The sequence below is a fragment of the Budorcas taxicolor genome, chromosome 5 (assembly GCF_023091745.1).
Source record: "Budorcas taxicolor isolate Tak-1 chromosome 5, Takin1.1, whole genome shotgun sequence".
NCBI classification, from domain to species: domain Eukaryota; kingdom Metazoa; phylum Chordata; class Mammalia; order Artiodactyla; family Bovidae; genus Budorcas; species Budorcas taxicolor.
Genome location: NC_068914.1, coordinates 117,638,524 through 117,659,406, shown reverse-complemented (window position 1 = coordinate 117,659,406; position 20,883 = coordinate 117,638,524). Strand labels below are relative to the sequence as shown.

The 20,883-nt window shown below is 50.6% G+C and overlaps 1 protein-coding gene across 1 annotated transcript; it reads left to right on the top strand.

Annotated features, from left to right (window-relative positions):
* The first annotated feature begins 3,945 nt into the window (after window positions 1-3,945).
* On the top strand, window positions 3,946-19,810 carry MB (myoglobin). Its single transcript, XM_052640938.1, has 5 exons — window positions 3,946-4,006; window positions 7,365-7,431; window positions 8,768-8,870; window positions 14,392-14,614; window positions 19,112-19,810. Exons 3-5 carry the CDS (start codon window positions 8,776-8,778, stop codon window positions 19,256-19,258), a joined length of 465 nt encoding a protein of 154 aa, XP_052496898.1. The 5' UTR covers window positions 3,946-4,006; window positions 7,365-7,431; window positions 8,768-8,775; the 3' UTR covers window positions 19,259-19,810.
* Window positions 19,811-20,883: the final 1,073 nt, after the last annotated feature.

The window sequence follows — 20,883 nt, the reverse complement described above, 5'->3', positions numbered from 1 at the left end:
GGACTTCATTGGATGTAAATTTTACATCAAAAGAAAAAAACGCAAACAGAATTCTCACTAATGACATGCATGCTGAAGTATTTAGGAAGAAGTGGATGGACAGTTGTTTGCAGTTTGCTTTGAAAGGCCTCGGAAATAAGATTGGAGGCATGGAAGGCTGGCTAGATAGCGGAGAAAACTGGTTTAGTAAAATGTTGATAGAATTTCAGTGGTGGGTATAAGACGGTCACGTTAAAATTTGTTTAACTTGTTGTTCAGTTGCTAGGTCGTGACCAACTCTTTACAACGCCATGGACTGCAGCACACCAGGCTCCCCTGTCCTTCAGTATCTCCCAGAGTTTGCTGAAACTCACCTTCATTGAGTTGGTGATGCCATCCAACCATCTCATCCTCTGTCGTCCCCTTCTCCTCCTGCCTTCAATCTTTCCCAGCAACAGGGTCTCTTCAGATGAGTCAGTTCTTCGCATGAGGTGTCCAAAATATTGGAGTTTCAGCTTCAGCATCAGTCCTTTCAATGAATATTCAGGGTTGATTTCCTTTACAATGGTTTGATCTCCATGCAGTCCAAGGGATTCTCAAGAGCCTTCTCTAACACCACAGTTCGACAGCATCAATTCTTCAGCTCTCAGCCTTCTTTATGGTCCAACTCTCATTTCCATACATAACCACTGGAAAAACCATAGCTTTGACTAGATCGACCTTTGTTGGCAAAGTAATGTCTCTGCTTTTTAATATGCTGTCTAGATTGGTCATAGCTTTTCTTCCAGGGAGCAAGCGTCTTTTAATTTCATGGCTTTAGTCACCATCTGGAGTGATTTTGGAGTCCAAGAAAATAAAGTTTTTTATTTTTGGATCCCCCAAAAATAAAGTCTCTCACTTTTTCCATTGTTTCTCCATCTATTTGCCATGAAGTGATGGGACCGGATGCCATGATCTTAGTTTTCTGAATGTTGGATTTTAAGCCAACGTTTTCACCCTCCTCTTTCACTTTCATCAAGAGGCTCTTTAGTTCTTTGCTTTCTGCCATAAGGGTGATGTCATCTGCATATCTGAGGTTACTGATATTTCTTTCAGCAATCTTGATTCCAGCTTGTGAGTCATCCAGCCCAGCATTTCTCATGATGTACTCTGCATATAAGTTAAATAAGCAGGGTGTCAATAAATAGCCGTGACGTACTCCTTTTTGCATTTTGAACTTAGCTTCATGAGAACTTTCAGAAGGAAATGTTGTGAAGAAATGTCTCCTGCCTCCACTTCCCTCACACCTTACATTATCCCCATGCAACTAGTGTGGTGTTTCCAATGCAGGAAATCAGACCATGGTTCTCCTGTGCTCAAAACCCTTCCTCAGCTTTTGTTTATTTCTTAGGCTGCATCTTTCATTACTTGCTCCATCAATTTTTCCACCATAAAAACACCAAAATATTTTTAGTTTCCTGTATCTTTACATGTTCTTTACACCTCCGATGGCAGAAAAGTCTAGTTTCATCCAGTTTACATTTCCCCCTTTTTCTAAGTAAAACACTTTCCAGTTTTTATCTGGGGATATGGCCATATAGAAATACACACTACATTTCTCAGCCTCCCTTACAGAGAAGTGTGACCATGTGATGTTTAAGGAGAGGAAGTATTGATCACAACTTCTGGGAAGTGTCCCTAAAGGTAGAGGACACAGCGTCTTCACCTTTTTTGACTTCCTGCTGGTTGGAATGATGATGTGATGACTGGACGTGAGCAGCCATTTTGGATCGGGAGGCGGAGACCATGTGTGTAACATGACAGAGCTACTGAAGTAGACTGGGGCTGGAGTCCTGACATGTTATGGGCCCACCAACCCTGGACCACTACCTCTGGACTTCTATATGAAAGAGAAACAAATATTCTCTTGTTAACGCCATGTTTCTTTGGATTTCCTGCCACCCACAACCAAAACTTAGTCCTTATACACCAACTTCCATGTCCTTGACTATTTCAGTCCTTGTGCTTGGAATATTCTTTCCTCACTTTGCTCCAACCCCTGTTGATCCTTCAAATTCCTACCTAGACATCACCTTCTTTGCTGCATGCTCCTTGATGGAATTAATAATTTCCTCCTTTATGATTCCTTTGCATCTTGCTTCACAGGGAGCAATTATTGAGCACTTACTGTGTGCCAGGCACTACCTTGAATCCTACACGTGCACTCGTCTTTGAATCCTCATGATGACATTTGAGATAGGCAATTATTTTCAAAGTTCCCATTTTACAGATACAAAAACAAAAGCCCTGAAAAGTGATGAAACCGTCCCCGGATCACCAGCACAATACCTGATGGAGCCAAGCCTCGAATCCAGGTGTCTGATTCCAAAGTCTTTACTCCGATGTGGAACTGCCCCTGTCTCTGCCCCATCGCACAGTGCTGTCACGGTCTGTTTACACATGCCTTCCTCCCATTCCCTCTAAAGCTCAAGGAGGATTGATTCTCACCCTGGTCTCCTTGGGGCGCAGCACAGAACCTGGCACTCAGTGAGCACGAGTGTTTGTGGACCTGGAATGTCAGTTCTAAGTCCCCCATTCAAAACCTCCTGCTTGGGTGCAGGAGGACCTGGGCAGGGAGGGGTCTTACAGCTCCCACCCCCGTAGCACTCCTTTCCTTTGAACCCCTTGGGCTTTGCATACACAGTTCACTATTTCTGCTTAGGAGGCCCTGCAGGAGCTCCCTTATACGTTAAGACCCAGTCCAGCTGTCACCTCTGCCAACAGGTCTTCTCCATGTGGACCTGGGGGGCCACCTTCTCGTTTGCCTGTAGCTCTTTGTTCAAATCTCTGTTGTGTTTCTAATCCCCCTTGTACGTTTCCTTCCCCCCAACTTTGAGGTCCTTGAGAGCACGGACCATGGCCTATTTAAATAACGTGGAAAGCCAGTCTTGGTGGGTGCCACGAAAATAAAGGTGGAAAAAGATCCCGTCTGCCTGCCGGCCGGCTGGCTAGACAAACAAAAGAACGCAGTGAGCGGGGCGGAGCCAGGGATGGAGGCTTTTCTCCTCGCTGCCACTAGATGACAGCAGGGCCTCCTGATTGTTGGCCTCCCAGCGCACTGTCTTTGCCTTCACCTCCAGGAACCTGGATGGACTCAGTTCAATAAAACAATTCAGAGAGTTTATCGAACTGGCTCTTTGGTAGGGGTTTGCAGAATCCCAGGTTAGACCAGTTCCTATCTGTGAAGCACATATTCTGAAACCAGACTGCCCAGCTTTGAATTTCGTGCTTGGCCCATTTCCTAGCCCTGTGACCTTGGGCAACTTAATATCACTGTGCTTCTCTCTCCCTTTGTGAAGAGTGGGGCTTAGAAAAGTGTCTATCCTGAAACGCTGGAAAGCAACTCTGCTTCCGTTTCTTTTTCTTAAGTGTCCATTGCAAAGGGCTCCTGGGAGGGGTCTTAAGGCCAGTGTGTCTGTAGCTTTTACATCCCTACCTGTGAAGAAGCTCACAGGGTAGGAATGGGGTGCTGCACCCCGAAGCAGAGAGAGCCGAGAAGGCTGCATCCATGTTGGAGCCCAAGGTGGGGAGGAAGAGGGCACACCTGCTGGGAAAGGGGTGGCATGGGGAGGGGGGATTCTTGGAGGGGGAGCTATTTCTGTGAGATCCACCAGGACAGAGGGAGGGCGGACTGATGAGGGAGGGGCAGCATGGAGGTGGTGCTGGACTCCTACAGATGACAGGTAGGAGGAGGGGCTGGGGGGGTGACTGTAAGCCTCAGAGGCTGGGGGTGTAGGGTGAGGGCAGGAAGGAAGGCAGGTGACCCTGGGCTACACCTGTCGACTAGGATATTGGGCTCTGGTCCCTGCCAGCCCTCCTCCAATAAGCCCCTCTGGGCCTCCAGGGAGAGGAGGGAGGAGCCTTGCCATATAAACTATATTTTTAGTTCCCTGTGCTCTCTCCCCAGCTGCTATAAGACACCTCTCCCCACCCCCAGCCCACTTGGCTGAAGGCTCCAGAAGGACAGCTGGGCAGAAGGGGAGACGTGGTCAGTGCAAGGGCTGCTGGTGGGGGCTGGGAGGAGGGTGGGCCCCAGGGGGTCTGGGGCCAGCTTTGGAGGGTCCTCAAACTCATGCATGACCTCAGCAGATCCTGCAGGCTCCAGGCCCCAGCCCTGCTCTGAGTCTCGTCTGGCACTGGTCCGGGAGGCAGACTCTGCCAGGAAGGAGCAAGCTGAGCTGGAAGTGGGTGGGAGGCGCTGCCTGGGCTGGCCTCCAAAGGGGCGGCTTCGGGGAGGAGGAGGTGGAGGAGGAAGGAGGGTGGCCAAGATTGAGGAGACCTACAGCTTTGAAGATCCAAAATGTTCTTTCTTGCCATCTTTGGTTCCCCATCTTAGGGTGTAATACCTCTTCCCTCCCCCAGATTCACTGGGGAGGGGCCGCGGGGGGCCGGGGGCGGGGGGAGGGGGTGCGGCGAGGTGTGAGTTGTTAGCTGGGTTCATGAATTCCCAGGTCACCTTTGAAAGAGAGTTTGGTGCACAGTCATCTGGGCCTCAAACTTGTGCAGCGGGAGCTGGAAGCCCCTTGCTAGAGAGTTCTGAGTATGTAAGTGAGGAGAGGTGGGAGTCACAGGGAGCAAGGTGGAGAACGGCCTTTTTTGACTAGACAGGCTCCTGGCTTACCTTGCCAGCAGAGAGCATTCAGTTAAAAAGCCTTGGGGATGTGTAGTCTGGACAAGAAAAATCTTAGGTGAGCCTGAAACTTCTTTCAGCTAGTTCTCTACATTCCCAAGGAGCACCAGAGAGCCAGGACAAGGGAGTGAGCTTGACAACAAGGCATACTTTGGTTTTTAGAAAGTGAATTCGCTGCTCCTAGAAGTATTCAAGCAGATTATGATCTGTAGGGAAAATCCCTGCATTTAATGCAGGGGTCTCCCAACCTCTGGGATCTAAGGCCCAGTGATCTGAGGTGGAGCTGATGTAATAACAACAGAAATAAATTGCACAATGAATGTAATGCGCTTGAATTATCCCCAAACCATCCCCCCACCCCTGGTCCATGGAAAAATTGTCTTCCACGAAACCAGTCCCTAGTGTCAAGAAGGTTGGGGACCGCTGATTCAGTGGGAACTTTGATACCATCTAGGCCTCTGTAAGTTTCAAGAGCCTATGTCTCTACGATTCTAGATTCCTCTTTCTTTAGTTTTCTGACTCTGAATGTAGAACCCAAATTTTCAGAGGGGTGAAAGCTGAAGACTCTGGCCCTCTAGGACTGTAACTCTAGGATCTCAAGTGCCCAGAGTTTGAAGACTCGAGGATGATTCTATATGTTTCAGATTTTCCCATTCAAAGGATTCCATGATATGAAAGGGAAGAAGAGAAAGAGGCAGGTCTACCTCGGTGGGATCTAGTTCTGCCCCACTGGGTGTCAGACTAAGTCACCTGTGTGTGTGTATACATGAGCGTGTAAGGCTGCAGAAAATTTTGCATGCAAAGGCAGCCTGGCTTTCCTATTCTGTGCCTTTCCAGTTTCCCTGCCCCAGCTATTAGAAGGCTGTCACAGGGATAATTATAGCCCCTAAACAAAGCTGGCGGCTGCAGGTAGCCATAGCAACTGCTAGGTACCGCCAGTTCTGTTGTAGAGATGTGTAAGTACAAACAGATGTTGGTCCCTCCTATTAACTTAAAAGGTAAAACTTAAAAGGTTCATCAACTTCAAAGCCATGGGTTTCCATGAACTTGCCAGTTAATGAGGGTGCCTGCCAAGCGGGTGACAGCTTTATATTAAACACTTTAGTGCTGGTAACAAATTGATGAGATTTTAAGTACTCAGGCCATCCTTGGAAAACTCTGGAGGCTGGAGATGGGACAAGGGCTGTGGATTGGGCTGTTGGTTCCAGCTCTGCCACTTACCAACTTCAGGCAGGTGCACAAGATCTCCAAGCCTTTGTTTCTGAACAGCCATGTGGGAAAACAATGAGCCCTGTTCTGCCAGCCCCTCAGGGATGTGCCGTGGTTCTCAAGAGGGCACCAGGTGGAAGGTTTTTGCAAGTGGCATAGCCAGGTCTGGGGATTTAAATCGGAACCAGTGATGCTGATTCTTTCAAGGGTGGCCCCAGTGGGCCCCAGGGGTTGGTCCAGACTGGGGGCAGCTCGCTGCTGCTTCTGCTCTTCTCGCTGCCCTTCCTTCTGCACTTCCCTCCCATACTGATGGACTCACCCTCCAGCAAGGAGCCAGGACTAGGAGCTGACACCTCAGCAAACTCTCTCAGAGTGGCCTTTCTCTTTGATCCTGAGGCTGGCACAGAGTCGGCCCTCGGTGGCGGGATGGGGAATGGACAGATGAGCAAATGCTCAGCTGGGTCTGTGTCGCGGTGCATGGGCTTCCCTTGTGTGGCCCCCAGGCTCTGGTTGCAGCCTGCGTGGGCTCAGTAGTCGCAGTGTGCAGGCTCTCTAGTGACAGCACTTGGGCTTAGTGGGCACGTGGGATCTTAGTTCCTTGACCAAGGATCGAACCCACGTCCCCAGCATTGGAAGGCAGATTCTTTACCGCCTGACCACCAGGGTAGTCCCTTAGTTACTCATTTTACAACTGAACCTTTCACTGTGAAAGCTGAATGACTTCTGGAGATATACTAGCTCAGTGTCCTGGGTTAATATGGAACCTCACGTGTGGTTCAGGAGCACATTGTCAAGAAGGGGCCTTTGTGCTTCTGGTCTCTTTGGTTATTAGGAGTTTGCTGACTCAATATCTAAATAGGGATCACTCAATGACACACAAGAGGTCACACAGGAAGTGTGATGGTCATCCTTGAATTGAAATGGGAGCAGGCTTTACCAGAATCGGAATGGAGACCCAAGGTTGTTCTGGAGAAGCTCTCAGTTTGGGGGTCTTACTTGGTGCTAGCCATGGAACCCTTTCACCTAGCATTTCCTACCACATAGCCAATTCTTATCAGTCATCCCTGTTCATATTTTAAAGAGGGGATCCGATTGGTGTAGTTAATAGACACTGGCTATTTGACAGAACCATGCCACTGGCTGCCTCTAATTAGGTCCCAGCCTTGGTTCAATCAGCTGTGACTAGCCACAGGATTTGGGAGAGGACATGACCTCAGGGGCTGGGGCAGGGCAGTTATCTTTAGAAAGAGCTGTGTATGTAGGGCAGTCATAACTGACAGGTCCAATACAGTCCCAGGGTGGCCAGGACACCTGATGTTTATCCTTGCTGAATCTCATGGTCCACAGCTATAAAATGAGATGATGCTTTCTACCTTGCTGGGGCATTGGGAAGACTAGATTAATCCTGCCCAAGGAGGCACTTTGTAAACTGTAAAGTTCTCTGTAGACCCTCAGCTACGTAAACTGAACTGTAATGTTATTCCTCTTATTTATTTCTCTCTCCTAGGAGATTGAACACCAGGATGTATTTTATCTGGTTTGTGTCCTCAGCATGTAGCAGTTTCTAACACACAGTAGGTACCTTATAACTGTTTGTTGGATGGATGGCAGAATGGATGATGGACAGATGGATGGATGGTGGGTGAGTGGATAGAGGGGTTGATGGGTGGGTGAATGGATGATGGATGGATGGATGGATGGATGGGAAGATGGATGAATGAAAAATAAAGGTTGATCATTCTCCTGCCTTCCTGGGAAGGCCATCCACCTTTTTAATTCAGTGAACATTTATTCAGTTCAACTTGGTATACAGCACTGTGCAAGGCCCAAGAAACACACAGATGAAGGAAACAAAGCTCCTGCACGTGATAACCAAGTAAAGTGTTTGAGAGCATGGACTCAGGGGCCTGACTTCCTGGTCAAAACCCAGCTCTTCCATCAGCTATGTGTGTGATCATGGCACAGCTCCTTAACTTCTCCTCCACGAGACGGGGGTGATGTCTGTATCATATAGGGCTGTCGGGAGACTAAGCGAGTTACCAAATGTAAAGTGATTAGAATAGAGCCTGGCACCTGGCAAAGTCTCTGAGTACCGGTGCTAGGGTACTAATTGAGGAGCCAGCATGGATACAAAGAAATAGGATGCAGTGAGGTGAGCAGTGTGACAGGAACTCAGCGAATAAGTGGAAAGGGCAGGCAGTTAATTGTGCCTTGAGGGGGTCCATGAAGCAAAATTTTTCAGAGGAAAATATCTGAACAATATTTGAGCTTTCTGGGTGGAGCAGGAAAATGCAGGCTCCAAGAGGTTATGGATCTGCCCGGGTTCACCCAGTTATAAGCAGGAAACCATCAAGGTTCCTTCCCACCACTCTGAAGAGTGAGAGGCATTGTGGCTAAGTGGGCTTCTAGAAGGTGGGCAAAGAGACTGCTAAGGCCAGGATAGTCCCAGGGCCACACCAGGGTGCCTGCTGCCCTGGGCTTAGAGACATGGCAGTTCCTCTTGGGGTAGCTGACAGCAGGGGGAGTTGGGTTTCAGGCCACTGGCATCGGCCTTAGCTGTGCCCTTTCTGTTGGCCTCTGAGAGTCCAGACAGTGGCCCAGCCTCCACCCCACTCTCCGCACACACAACCCCACCACCACCACACCCGTGACCTGAGTTGGCCTACCTCCCCACAATGGCACCTGCCTCAAAATAGCTTCCATGTGAGGGCTAGAGAAAGGAAAAGATTAGACCCCTGCATGAGAGAGGGGGTGAGGGGGAGGGAGAGAGAGAGTGAACAAGCTGTCAGGTGATCCCTGTCAAGCATTTGGGAAGGTATAAAATCCCTTTGGGGCCAGGCAGCCTCAAACCCCAGCTGTCGGAGACAGAACACCCAGTCAGTCCGCCCTTGTTCTTTTTCTCTTCTTCAGACTGCGCCATGGGGCTCAGCGACGGGGAATGGCAGTTGGTGCTGAATGCCTGGGGGAAGGTGGAGGCTGATGTCGCAGGCCATGGGCAGGAGGTCCTCATCAGGTAAAAGGAAGAGATCCCACTGCCCCCATCACCTCCTTCCTCAAGGTCACGAATGTTTGCCTGCAAGGTGGAACGTTTGCCCCCGGGGTTGACCAGTTGGCTGCTGTGTTAATTAACTTTGTTAAACCCCCTATTTGGTTCTCCTTTGTTTTTATGTGTCAGAGGTTGGAATCAGGAAAGCAGATCCATTTCACACCTGTGCTAGCAGCGGGGAGGAGCTTTAATGATCAAATCCTTGATGCTTAGAGCCCACCAGGAGGCATCCTAAAATTATAGCTAGAATTAACAAGAAAGGTCTGAGAGGTCTTTCTCACCTCACCTAATGGATGAGGACCCAAAGGACCTAAGAAGGGAAGGATGACCCCAGAGTCACAAGTTCATTAAAGCCTGTAAAATGCCAAGGATTAAGACACGGCCTTCAAGATGAGATGTGGAGTTCTACACCTGGCTCTGCCACCGAGCTGTTGTGTGACCTTTGGGAAAGCACACAACCTCTCTGAGCCTCAGCTTCTTCTCCTATCAAATGGGAGGGGGGAATCCTAATACCTACATTATACAGTAGAAGTAAGAATTAAATAAGATGCTGCATCTAAGGGGCCCAGCATAATTCCTGGCATAGAGTGAGTTCCAAAAGATGTCAGTAACTCTTGGAGATGAAGCTTAGAATTGGGCTCTTTAAAGTATAATAATAATAATAGTAATTATTATTACTGTGTTGGGTCTTTGTTGCTTTCTCTAGTTGTGGTGAGCCAGGGCTCCTCTTCATTGCCATGCATGGGCTTCTCACTGCCGTGGCTTCTCTTGTTGGGGAACACAGGCTGTAGGTGCAGGAACGCGGGCTCCGTGGTTGCGGCTCTAGGGCTCTAGAGCCTGGGCTCAGTAGTTGTGGTGCGTGGGCTTAGTTGCTCGGCGGTATGTGGGATCTTTCCAGACCAGGGATCTTTGCAGACCATGTCTCCTGCAGTGGCCGGCAGAGTCTTACCCATTGTGCCACCACAGAAGTCCCTAATCCTGACTTTTGACGTTGGGTGTGTCTTTTGAAGGCTCGGAATAATCTCCAAGCACATCTTGCCTTCTTTAGCAAGGGATTCCTGAATAAAGAACACCCTCCCGCCCCCACCCCCAAATTCTGAGTTTTGTAAGCAGAGGATGGCTTGTGGTTCAGAAATAGAACCTCATGTTCCCATTGCCGTCTTCCCCAAGTGGTGATAGACTCCCCTCTCCTCCTGGTCCTTTCTCATGCTCTGGGCAGCACGAGTCAAAAGCGTACATCGACATTTGCGCACCTGGGAAGAGCTGGGCCCTGGTTGCCATGAGTGAATGGATTGTCCTTCACACTTTATAGATGAATTTCTCCTTTACGAGTCAGAGCAGGTTTTCCTCTCCCATTTAGACACCCTTTCAGCCTCCCTCAGGCTTCACCCATTTCCAGCTCCCATGTCTGGGAGAATGACCCAGACATAAGCTATAAGCTGTATTATCTGGAGTTTCAGCCCTTAGTGGCCCATGCCAAAAACACATGAGAAAGGGTAGTCAAGTTCCCTGTTGAATCTAACTGGCATCTTGGGGGTTTCCTTTGTGTCTTTCTCCTCTTACGCCTCTGTCAGTTGGCTACTGGCACTGCAACAGGTCCCATTTGACTGGACAGAAGACTCTCCAAAGCAGACATCACCTCCTCAGCGCTCCCTTTGCTGTGTGACCTTGGACAAGTCACTAACCCTCTCTGGTCCCATTTCCCTATTTGTTGAGTGGAGGGATTGCCTTCATGGTCTCTGAGATCCCTGCCCACCCTCATGCCTTGGCATTCTTTGTGTCCTTGATCCTGCCTTGCTTTTGGAGAGGAGGCAGGGTAGCTGGGTGGGAGACCAGTTTGCCAAACAGGAGTCTTTCCCAGGTGACCTGGGGGCTGTCAGCGCTAAGTCAGTGACTTGGAGGTCTGGAAGGAGACTTGGGGTATTGTATCATGGGAGAAACAGCCCCTCCTTTCCCAGGGTGGATCAGAGAAAACTGCCAGGGGCCAGGAGCCAGGGGCGAGATGTGATGCTGGAGACTGCTGACCCCTGGCAGGCCCCAGAGAGCCTGATGCCCCATCACGTCTTAAGCTGAAGACATGCAGAAACCACGCCGACAGCTTCTGCCTCTTGGTGTTTGGGGGCCAAGGACAAGGAGAAAGGAATGCTGACTCCCAGGGTGCCCTGTGAGAAATGACCTTGTGATTTTGTTCCAGATGCCGAACCTGGGCTTTCTTACTCTTCTTGAAAAGGTCATTTCTCCCACTCCTCTGGTTATGACAGATAGCAAATTCTGTTCGGTCTGTTAATAAAACTCTGAGGGCTTCATTGCAAGTATGTGATCATTATATCCTAGAACATAATAACTGGAAGGTCAGTTGCAGAGTCTGGCTCCAGGAAACGGGGATTTTTAGGAGGGCGGAAGCAGCTGAAGAGGGCTTTGGGCCCCTGCCTTTCCTTCTTTTCCCCAGATCTTTTCTGCTTTATTTATTTTTGCATTTGAGCGAAGGATTTCAAGGCCATGAAAAATTGGGAAGTCACTGCTGGTGGCCAGTATGTCTCATGTCTCCAGGAGAAAACATGGCTCAAGAGTCCCAGTCAACCAGTGGCAGCTACAGACAGAACCCAAGATGCCCAATCCCAGTGATGACAATGATGGTGGTGAGGATGGTGATGATGCAGCTGGTGAGGATGACGGAGGGGATGATGGTGATGAGGATGGTGATGATGGAGCTGGTGAAGATGATGGAGGGGATGATGGAGGAGATGATGGTGAGGATGGAGTGGTGAGGATGATGGAGGGGATGATGGTGAGGATGGAGTGGTGAGGTTGATGTAGATGGTGATGGTGATGGTGATAGTGGCCTAGAGATTTTGATGAGGACAGCAAATATGTATATATATTACACACTGATTGCTAGGCCCTGTGTTAAGTGTTCCTGTATATTAACTCATTTCAGCCTCACAATAACCTCATGAGGTAGACATTATTATAGTCCCCACGTTTAACAGAGATGTTAAGTGACTTGCCTGAAATCCCAAAGCTGGAGTTCAAATCCAGCAGCCCGGATCAGCACGCCCACTCTTGAACCCTATGCCACATCGTCCCGCAGTCTTAGCACACTAGAGATGTGTTCCCAGTCTCATCTGGCTCTTGGGTTCTAGAGCAGAGAAGAATTTATGCAGGCCTGGGAGTGTCTTCCATCTTTCATGTGGGTGTCTGGTTGGGTCTCAGCTCAGAGCACAGCTGGGAACTGGCCTCCTTTCCCACTGACCTGTAATAAACTAGGCAGGTTGACGATAGGATTGAGGATGAAAGCACAAGGCAAGCGCGTGCTTCTGAAACACTGGAAGAAAAACGCCCCCCATCCCCCCACCCACCCATTTCTACAGGGTGAGGGTCTTCCAGCTGCTCATTTTCTGAGTTGCCACTGTCACAAGTTCCCAGATAGGGCTTTCTGTGGCTTCCCAGGGACTCCCAGCTGCCGGCCTTGGGGGCAGTGGAGGGAGGCAGCTGTAGGAAGGAAGATCTGGTGGGCATTCAGGAGCCAGGTTTTCCTGCAGTGTTAAAGTAAATCTGGGGCTCCCTCTCTGGCTGACAAGTGCTAAGAGTGTAGGGTGAGGTCCGGGTTGGAAGGGTCAAGCCTTAGAACTTGGAAGCTGAGAAATAAACTTTTTGGTTTACAGATAGTTGATCCAAGACCCAGAGGAGCTGAGTGACTTTTTCAACATCACAGAGCACAGCAGAGGCAGAACTGGGGCCAGAACCCAGCTTTCATAATTCTCAGTGCTTAGTCTCTTCCCCAGACATCCGGGGGTCTCCCAAGATGTCTCAGACCCCTGGCGGCCTTGGGTCCCAGGTCCTCGGTCCTCTTCTTCCCCAGAGAGTCTCCCTCCAGTGTCCCGACCTTCACCTGTGGGTTCTGGGTCTTGCATCTGTCAGGCAGGAGTTCAAGGATCATTGTCACCAGATAATAATAGGCAGGATCTCAGAGACCCTGGGGTGAAAGGTGCTGGAGATGAGCTGTCAGTGATGCAGAAGGGTTGGCCAGGGCCCCAGATGAAGTAGTGACATTGAGCATGGCTGTGGGCAGCACTGGGTGTTCTGGGAAGGCAGGGGGGACACGCCCCTGGGGGAAGGGGGTGCTCCCTGTCTGTGCTATGCCCTGTGTGTGTGTGTGTGTGTGTGTGTGTGTGTGCGTGATTGCATGAGCACGCGTGTGATTGTGGGTATATGCTGTGAGATACTTGTGCACACTGGAGTGTGTCCACAGTTAGGTTTAAGGGTGTTCCAGAGCCAGGAAACCGCAAAAGAGAAAGCTTTCAAGGAACTGAAGCCATCAGACAAGAGGAGGGCAAGTCCAGCAGACAGGGTCACTCTGGCAGAGGTTTCCCAGTGCAACACAAAAGAGACAGCATGAGTTATGGAACCATCTGTGTGGGTTCGCGTCTGGCTCTGCTACTGACTAGACATGTGACCCTGGACAAGTCACCTACCTCTGCAGCCTTCCCTTTGCCCATGAGCAATGGGGAAAATCTCTCCTTCCTCCCCGTGGCAAGTACAACTCCCTTTAATGATCCCCACCTTTCTGCAGAATGAAAGACTGAAGTCCGAGGCAACAGGTGACTCCTCGGATCACTGCGGCCAGCTCCCTGGGTCCCTGGCAGGAGTGGGGACCTGGTCTTTGGCAGATGGCTCCCACCGGAGATTCTCACCGTCAGTCCTGTGAGAGGCCTGGGAAGAACAGGGAGGCAGAGCAAAATAAGCAAGAGCTTTCTGAGCCTGAGAGCTGTTCAGACTAGAAAAGCTGTCACAGGAAGTAGTGAGCCTCCTGGAGCTGGAGGTATTTAAGTGGCCAAAGGATGATCCTCGGGCAGGAAGCTGCAGAGATGGTCCCCTGCATCGACTACATTTTGAGTCACTCAGATCTGATTTCAGCCTGGCTCGTCTGCACCCCGGCTATGTGATATTGAGCTAGGACCTCGTACTCCTCAGCCTCTGTTCCCTCATCTGTAAAATAGGGATAATACATCCCCAAAGGGAAGTGCAAGTGCAGAGCCTAGCATGGGCCTGGCACACAGCACATGCTCCACAAATCCTTTAGCCCCCGTGCTCCTCCCTGCTCCACTGTGACACCGTCTAGTCATCTTTGCTCCCAACAACTTAGAGCAGATGGGGATGAGGCCAGCTACCACGCACATGTTTTTCCTTCCAGCTTTTTACAGTAACAATGAAGCAGATGATGATGCTAAAAATAGTAATAGCAAGCATTTATGGGACACTTCCTGTGTGGCCCTCAGCCTATACCATCTCATTCAATTTAATTCTCACCCTTCTATAAGGAGGGACTCGTTATCCCTATTCCTTGGATGGGGAGACTGAAGCACAGAGAGGTGAAGTGAATTGCCCAGAGTCACACAGCTAGCAACTGGGAAGGTATGGATTTGAACTTGAGTCTGGCCACCTCCTGACCCCTGTGTCTAACTCAAGCCCTCCTTGTACCCCCCAGGCTCTTCACAGGTCATCCCGAGACCCTGGAGAAATTTGACAAGTTCAAGCACCTGAAGACAGAGGCTGAGATGAAGGCCTCCGAGGACCTGAAGAAGCATGGCAACACCGTGCTCACGGCCCTGGGGGGTATCCTGAAGAAGAAGGGTCACCACGAGGCGGAGGTGAAGCACCTGGCCGAGTCACATGCCAACAAGCACAAGATCCCTGTCAAGTACCTGGAGGTGAGTGGCGGGGCCTGGGTGGCTGGGAAGATGGAAGGGGAGGCCTCGAAGACCTGAGATTCGGGTTCAAGTCCCAGCTCAGTTATAACTTGCTGGGTAACCTATGCTGTTCCTCTTTATCCCCCAGTTTTCTCATCTGTAAAGTGGGCTACTGCCCACTTGGCCTTCTTCCTTGGTCTTTGAGAGTAAGCATATTTTTCCCCCAAATGAATAACTTGTTATCAAGGGAGAAGTGGCTGTGAAGTACACAGCTTGCATTCTGTCCACGGGTAGGCACCACTACCCCACCCTCTCGACAGATGAGGAAACTGAGGCAGAGAGCGCTTAAGCAGCTTGCCCCTGGTCACAGAGGCACCAAATAGCAGGACCAGGATTCAGAGTAGGTCTCTATTCCTCCAGAAACCCAGCTCCTAGTCTCTGTGCCACGGCAAGTCGGACATACGCAGGACTCATGTGGCAGGAGTTCCGTAGCTGGGGCTTGATTCTGGGTGGGAATTATTAGTTCTAGCATCTTTACGGATGAAGAGAGGGCGCCTCAGGTGTCCGAGGCATAAGCAATTGGCTTGAATCTCCTGTGACGGACTGAGAAGTTGGGTGGGCTGGGGAGAGTCTCAGTTTCAAGTCCTGTGTCCAGACCCAGTGGGAGGAGGGATGTGGCAAGAAGGAGAACTAGGGAACTGGTGAATAGAGGGCTCTGGGGCTATCACCCCTGAGGATGGGGGCCACAGGCAGTTTGGTGCAGCAGTGAAGCTAAGGTTAGTCATGATAACTTCTGGTTAGGATGGGCCATGAGAAGCAGTTTGCATGGGTAATGGCATGGAACTTTCACGATTACCCCCATGAGCTTAGGAACTGCATTCAGTGTTGTCTTTTTCTTTCATGAAAGAAGTTCAGAGGTCAGGAGCCCAGAGCTGGTGTGGGAGCCCCATAGGTACCGGGGATGCAGGCTCTTTCTGTGTTGGCATCCTTGGCATAAATATGGTGTCTACCCTCAAAGTTGACTCATGGCCCAAGAGTAGCTGCTAGAGCTCCAGCCTTCTGGTCCATATTTCAAACAGAGAGCAGGAGGAAGAGACAAAGGCTCTCTTTTGAGAAACCCCAGGCATCTCACCCAACAGTGTTATTTACATCTCATTGTCCAAAAGTTAGTCATGAGATCACGTCTATCTGTGTGGAAAGCTGGGAAACATAGTCTATTGCCACTCCAAATACAAACTAGTGTTCTCTTACAAGAAAGAAGGTGAAAATGGCCATTGGGCAGGTAAATGGCATTCTCTTCCCCAGGCAGGGACTCTTCTCATCCCCATTTTGCTGATTTGGAAACAAGGCTCAGAGAGGTTGAGTAGCTTGCCCCCAGTCACACAGCTTATAAGCCAGGAGGGACAGTCTGATCTATGTTACTCTGGAACGCATGCTCTTAATTCCTGATGGTACAACGTCTCCCGTGAGCAACTGCTGTCACCATCGTCTTCTGTCCCACCATCTAGCTCCCCTAACTGCTCTCCCAATGGTTACTGTGAAACTGTTAGCTGCTCAGTCGTGTCTGGAGAAGGCAATGGCACCCCACTCCAGTACTCTTGCCTGGAAAATCCCACGGATGGAGGAGCTTGGTGGGCTACAGTCCATGGGGTCGCACAGAGTCGGACATGACTGAAGCGACTTAGCAGCAGCAGCAGTCTTGTCTGACTCTTTGTGACCTTCTGGACTGTAGCCATCAGTCCAGCCTCTGTCTATGGAATTCTCCAGACAAGAATACTGGAGTGGGTTGCCATGCCCTCCTCCAGGGGATCTCGAACCCAGGTCTCCTGCATTGTAAGCAGATTCTTTACCTTCTGAGCCACCGGGGAAGCCCCACCTGCTCTCCCACATCACACACAAACAATTCTGCATGCCCATCTGAGCAGGAACATGAGGAACAGTCCCTGCCCCTGGGATTCTGCGCAAGTGGTGGTTTTGCCTCCCCGTCTTCTCTCGGCAAGTCCCTGTTCATTCTCCAAGGCCCAGCTCAGAAGCCACCTCTTCAGTGCTGGCCCACGAGGCAGTCAGCTGCTCCACCTGCCAGCCCTCCCCAGCAAAGGCATTTATTCCAGCCCTGCCGTGGCGCCTGCCGGCTGTGTTGTAATTTATCTCTTTATCCAGCTGTCTCCTGGGTGGGACAGGAGCTCCTCAAGGTCAGACCCTGGCTTCTTCCATATCTGAACCCCAGTGACAGGCAGGGGGCTCACAACCCAGCTTGAATGATGGATCTCGTCTCCAGGGACGAGCAGACAGGCTTAGAGAGAAACCAGTGCGGCCTAGAAATGGGACTACCAGCTAGCAGACTAGAACCAGGCCTACTTAAAACAAGCTTGAAAAGAAAGTGGAAGTGAAGTCGCTCAGTCGTGTCTGATTCTTTGCGACCCCATGGACTGTAGCCCATCAGGCTTCTCCATCCATGGAATTTTCCAGGCAAGAGTACTGGAGTGGGGTGCCATTTCCTTCTCCAGGGAATCTTCCTGACCCAGGGATGGAACCCAGGTCTCCCGCAGTGCAGGCAGATGCTTTACTGTCTGAGCTACTGTAAAAAATTAAGACAGCGCCCCGCATCTGCTGTTCCCCTCACCATGGAACCTTTGTTCTGTTCTTCATGAGAAACTGCTCCTTCTCACCCGTGAGCAAGGGGGCCCCAGCGGGTGCTGGGTGCTAAAGTCTTTTCTCAGTCTTCTAGCTGCCTCAGCCCACAATTTTGTAAGTATTAGTGACTCCGAAGTTGACTCAGGAAAGGCTGAATTGAGGGACCTAATGGGGTCAGGATCTCGCTCTTACATGTGAGGTCATCCGTGGAGGTCAGGGTGGAACCGGGCCTGGAACCTGGGTCTCCAAGTTCTTGCTAGGTCAGTTCATCCCCTCACTTGGCTTTGTTATGTTCATGACATTAAAAGGGAATTAAACACATGTTCCATTTGATGCCCAGCAGTAGGTGTTTGTGGCGCTGTCCCGGTTTCTGAGCCAAGCAGGGTTTACTAGGTGTTGACATTTGTGCTTCTGAGGCTGCCCTGCACGTGCTCCCCTCACCCCTACCCATCAGCTTTTGGCCACTTGTACCCTGGATGCCAGAGAATATGAACAAACCCACCAGTGGTGGCCTCTGTCTCCCTGGCTCTGGCTGTTGTTTGTCCACAGTCCCCTGGGTGCAGATTCCAGCTCTCTCATCCCCTTGCAACATGACCTCAGTCTGGGCCTCTGTAAAATGACACCCCTTGTCCACAGGCCATGGCTGAAATTGGCATCAAATCTTTCTGAACTGTTGAAAAAGCAAGTAGCTTCTTACTATATAAGGTTGCTCAGTCCCTTAAAGCAGCCCTGTGCTGTGGCAATGTTTGTGCCCATCTTTCTGGGCATGACAATGTGGATGGTAGAGCCAACGGTGACGGTGAGGCTGCTGTAACATATTATCAGTCTTGGGCCCGAGCATGGACCTGGTCCCTTTCCGCTTCCTCTCTCTCCTTCCCTTCCCCCAATGCTTCTGAGGACCAGCTCCGTGCTTGGTGCAGAAAATAAGATGTTCTGACCACTCTCCCCCCACCATCCCTCCAAAAGGCTACTGAAAGAGATTACCATCCTAAGCCATTAAATGCAAAAATTAAATCCACACACATGGAAGTATTTTCTAGACTTTCTGATTGCAAAATCCTGGATTAAAACCATGTAATAGGTTGGGTCCTCATCCTGAGCTGAACCTCCAGTACCTTGGCTATCTGATGTGGAGAACCAACTCATGGGAAAAGACCCTTATGCTGGGAAAGATTGAGGGCAGGAGAAGGGGGCAACAGAAGATGAGATGGTTAGATGGTATCATTGACTCAATGGACGTGAGTTTGAGCACATGCAGGGAGATAGTGAAGGACAGGGAAGCCTTGCGTGCTGCTGTCCATGGGGTTGCAAAGAGTCTGACAGGACTGATGACTGAACAATAAAACATCCTGAACATAGTAGAGGGGCGTAGCGTGTGTGCATGCTAAGTCGCTTCAGTCATGTCCAACTCTGTGACCCTAGGGACTGTAGCCCATCTCTGTCCATGAGAGTCTCCAGGCTACAATCCTGGAGTGGGTTGCCATGCTCTCCTCCGGGGGATTTTCCCAACCCAGAAACTGAACCCATGTCTCCTGCATTTCCAGCATTGCAGGTGGATTCTTTACTCTGAGCCACCTGGGAAGCCCCTGGTTGGGGGTGGGGGTAGCCAACCCACCAAGCCATGTGACTGTGGCCACAAGCCGAAGGCCTGACCTTTCCTCCTCTGTATTAAGATGGGCCTCTATTATCCCATCTGTACTTGTCTCATGGGTTGTGGGGATTAGAGGAGTTAATCCATGGAGACCACTCAGTAGTGTGCCTGATATATAATAAGTGCTCAGTAAATGGCCCTGCAATAAAGCAAAGCTGGGGCTGGGGTTGATTCCCATCTGGCCCCTGGCTTGTCCTGCCGTGACCAGCACCCCTCTGCTCCTGTCCCTTCAGTTCATCTCGGACGCCATCATCCATGTTCTACATGCCAAGCATCCTTCAGACTTCGGTGCTGATGCACAGGGCGCCATGAGCAAGGCCCTGGAACTGTTCCGGAACGACATGGCTGCCCAGTACAAGGTGCTGGGCTTCCAGGGCTAAGCCCCACCCCTGTGCCCCTCACCCTACCCACCTGGGCAGGGCGGGCAGGGACTGAATCCCAAGTAGTTATAGGGTTTGCTTCTGAGTGTGTGCTTTGTTTAAGAGAGGTGGGTGGAAGAGGTGGATGCGTTGTGGGTGGAGGGAGCCTTGGGAGAGGCCTGGGGACCGGGCTTTCAGTGGAGGGTCATCAGCTTGGAAACCAGGAGAAGCTTGACTGTGGCTGGCTGAGTTTGGGTCAAACTCAACTTTCCTTTCACCTCAATGCCAAGCCAATTCCTACCAACCCCTAAACTGACCTGCACCTTTACCCTCACCTTAAATCCCTAATCCGAGCTGTCAACATAAACTCCAGCCTAATTCTCTGACCCCATCACCTAGCCCCTTGAAGACAGCAGAGTGTCGGCTTGCCCTGAGAAGGAAGTGTGGGCCGGGTGGGACAGTCACACCCAACCCTAGGGAGGCATGGAGGCATGGTGGCATGGTGTCTGCAACATAATGTCCCTTCTCAGGTGGGGGAGTGACACCTGGTTTAATAAAGGATTTCTCACGTCACAGTCTCTGTCTGGTGTTTTTCATCCCTTAGAGCAGGGGTCCCTAACCTCTGGGATCTCATAACTGATGATCTGAGGTGGAGCTGATGTAATAATAATAGAAATAAAATGCACAATAAAAGTAATGCACTTGAGTCATCCTGAAACCATCCCCTCATCCCCCACCTCCACCCCTCACACCTGTCCATGGAAAAGTCGTCTCCCACGAGATGGATCCCTGGGGACTGCTGCCCTAGAGCAAGTGTGGGGGCCCAGAGAAGGTGCAAACTCAGGGGAAGACGGTCATCATGGTTACCACAACTTAGGAAAGATGCTCAAGGACACTAGTAAGTGGCAGAACTCGGTTTAAAGTGCGGCCTGGAAGCTGGCAGAGACTCCAGCTGAGGAGACAGCTAGGCGGCCAGCCGGTGGCAGGACTGACCTTCTGGCCACAGAGACAGGGCAGAAGCATGGAGAATAACTTACCAAAGCGGGCCAAGAGACACAGTCCATATCTACAAAGGCTGAGCGGAGCGCGTGGGTGGAATGTGTAAGTTTCGCTGCAGGGAACTAGAATAAAACCTTGGCCTGTGGCCGCAGCAGCCAGGTAGCAGGCTGGAACAGGCTGTAGAAAGGGGTCTGGTAGTCCGGATCAATGCGAGTACCCAAGCTGAGAGGGGCTTGAAGAGCATTCAAGACTCAGGGCACCATCTGTGGGAAGCCCTGAGTCCTCCGCCCCATACATCTCCAGGGGCTCCCAGGACAGGCAACCTGGTGCCCCCTGCCCTCGAGCGGTCAGACCCCTGTGATGAGCCCAACCTCCCTGTCCCAAATCTCAGACTATGCCAGGTTTCACAGCCACTGAACCAACCAGAGCCCATCTTCAGAAACAGACATGTCTCAAATCCTAACAGGCTCATTCGTCCGGTCCTGCTGCAGCAGCAGAGGGCAGAGGCCTCCTGCTCTGCTTCAGGCTTCGGGAATTCTTCCACAATCTGATTAGTTGAGAAACGAGTGGAAGGGAAAACAGCGGGAGGGGGATCTTGGAGCCTGGAGAAAAATTCCATGTATTTATATAGTAACTCCACTGAATGC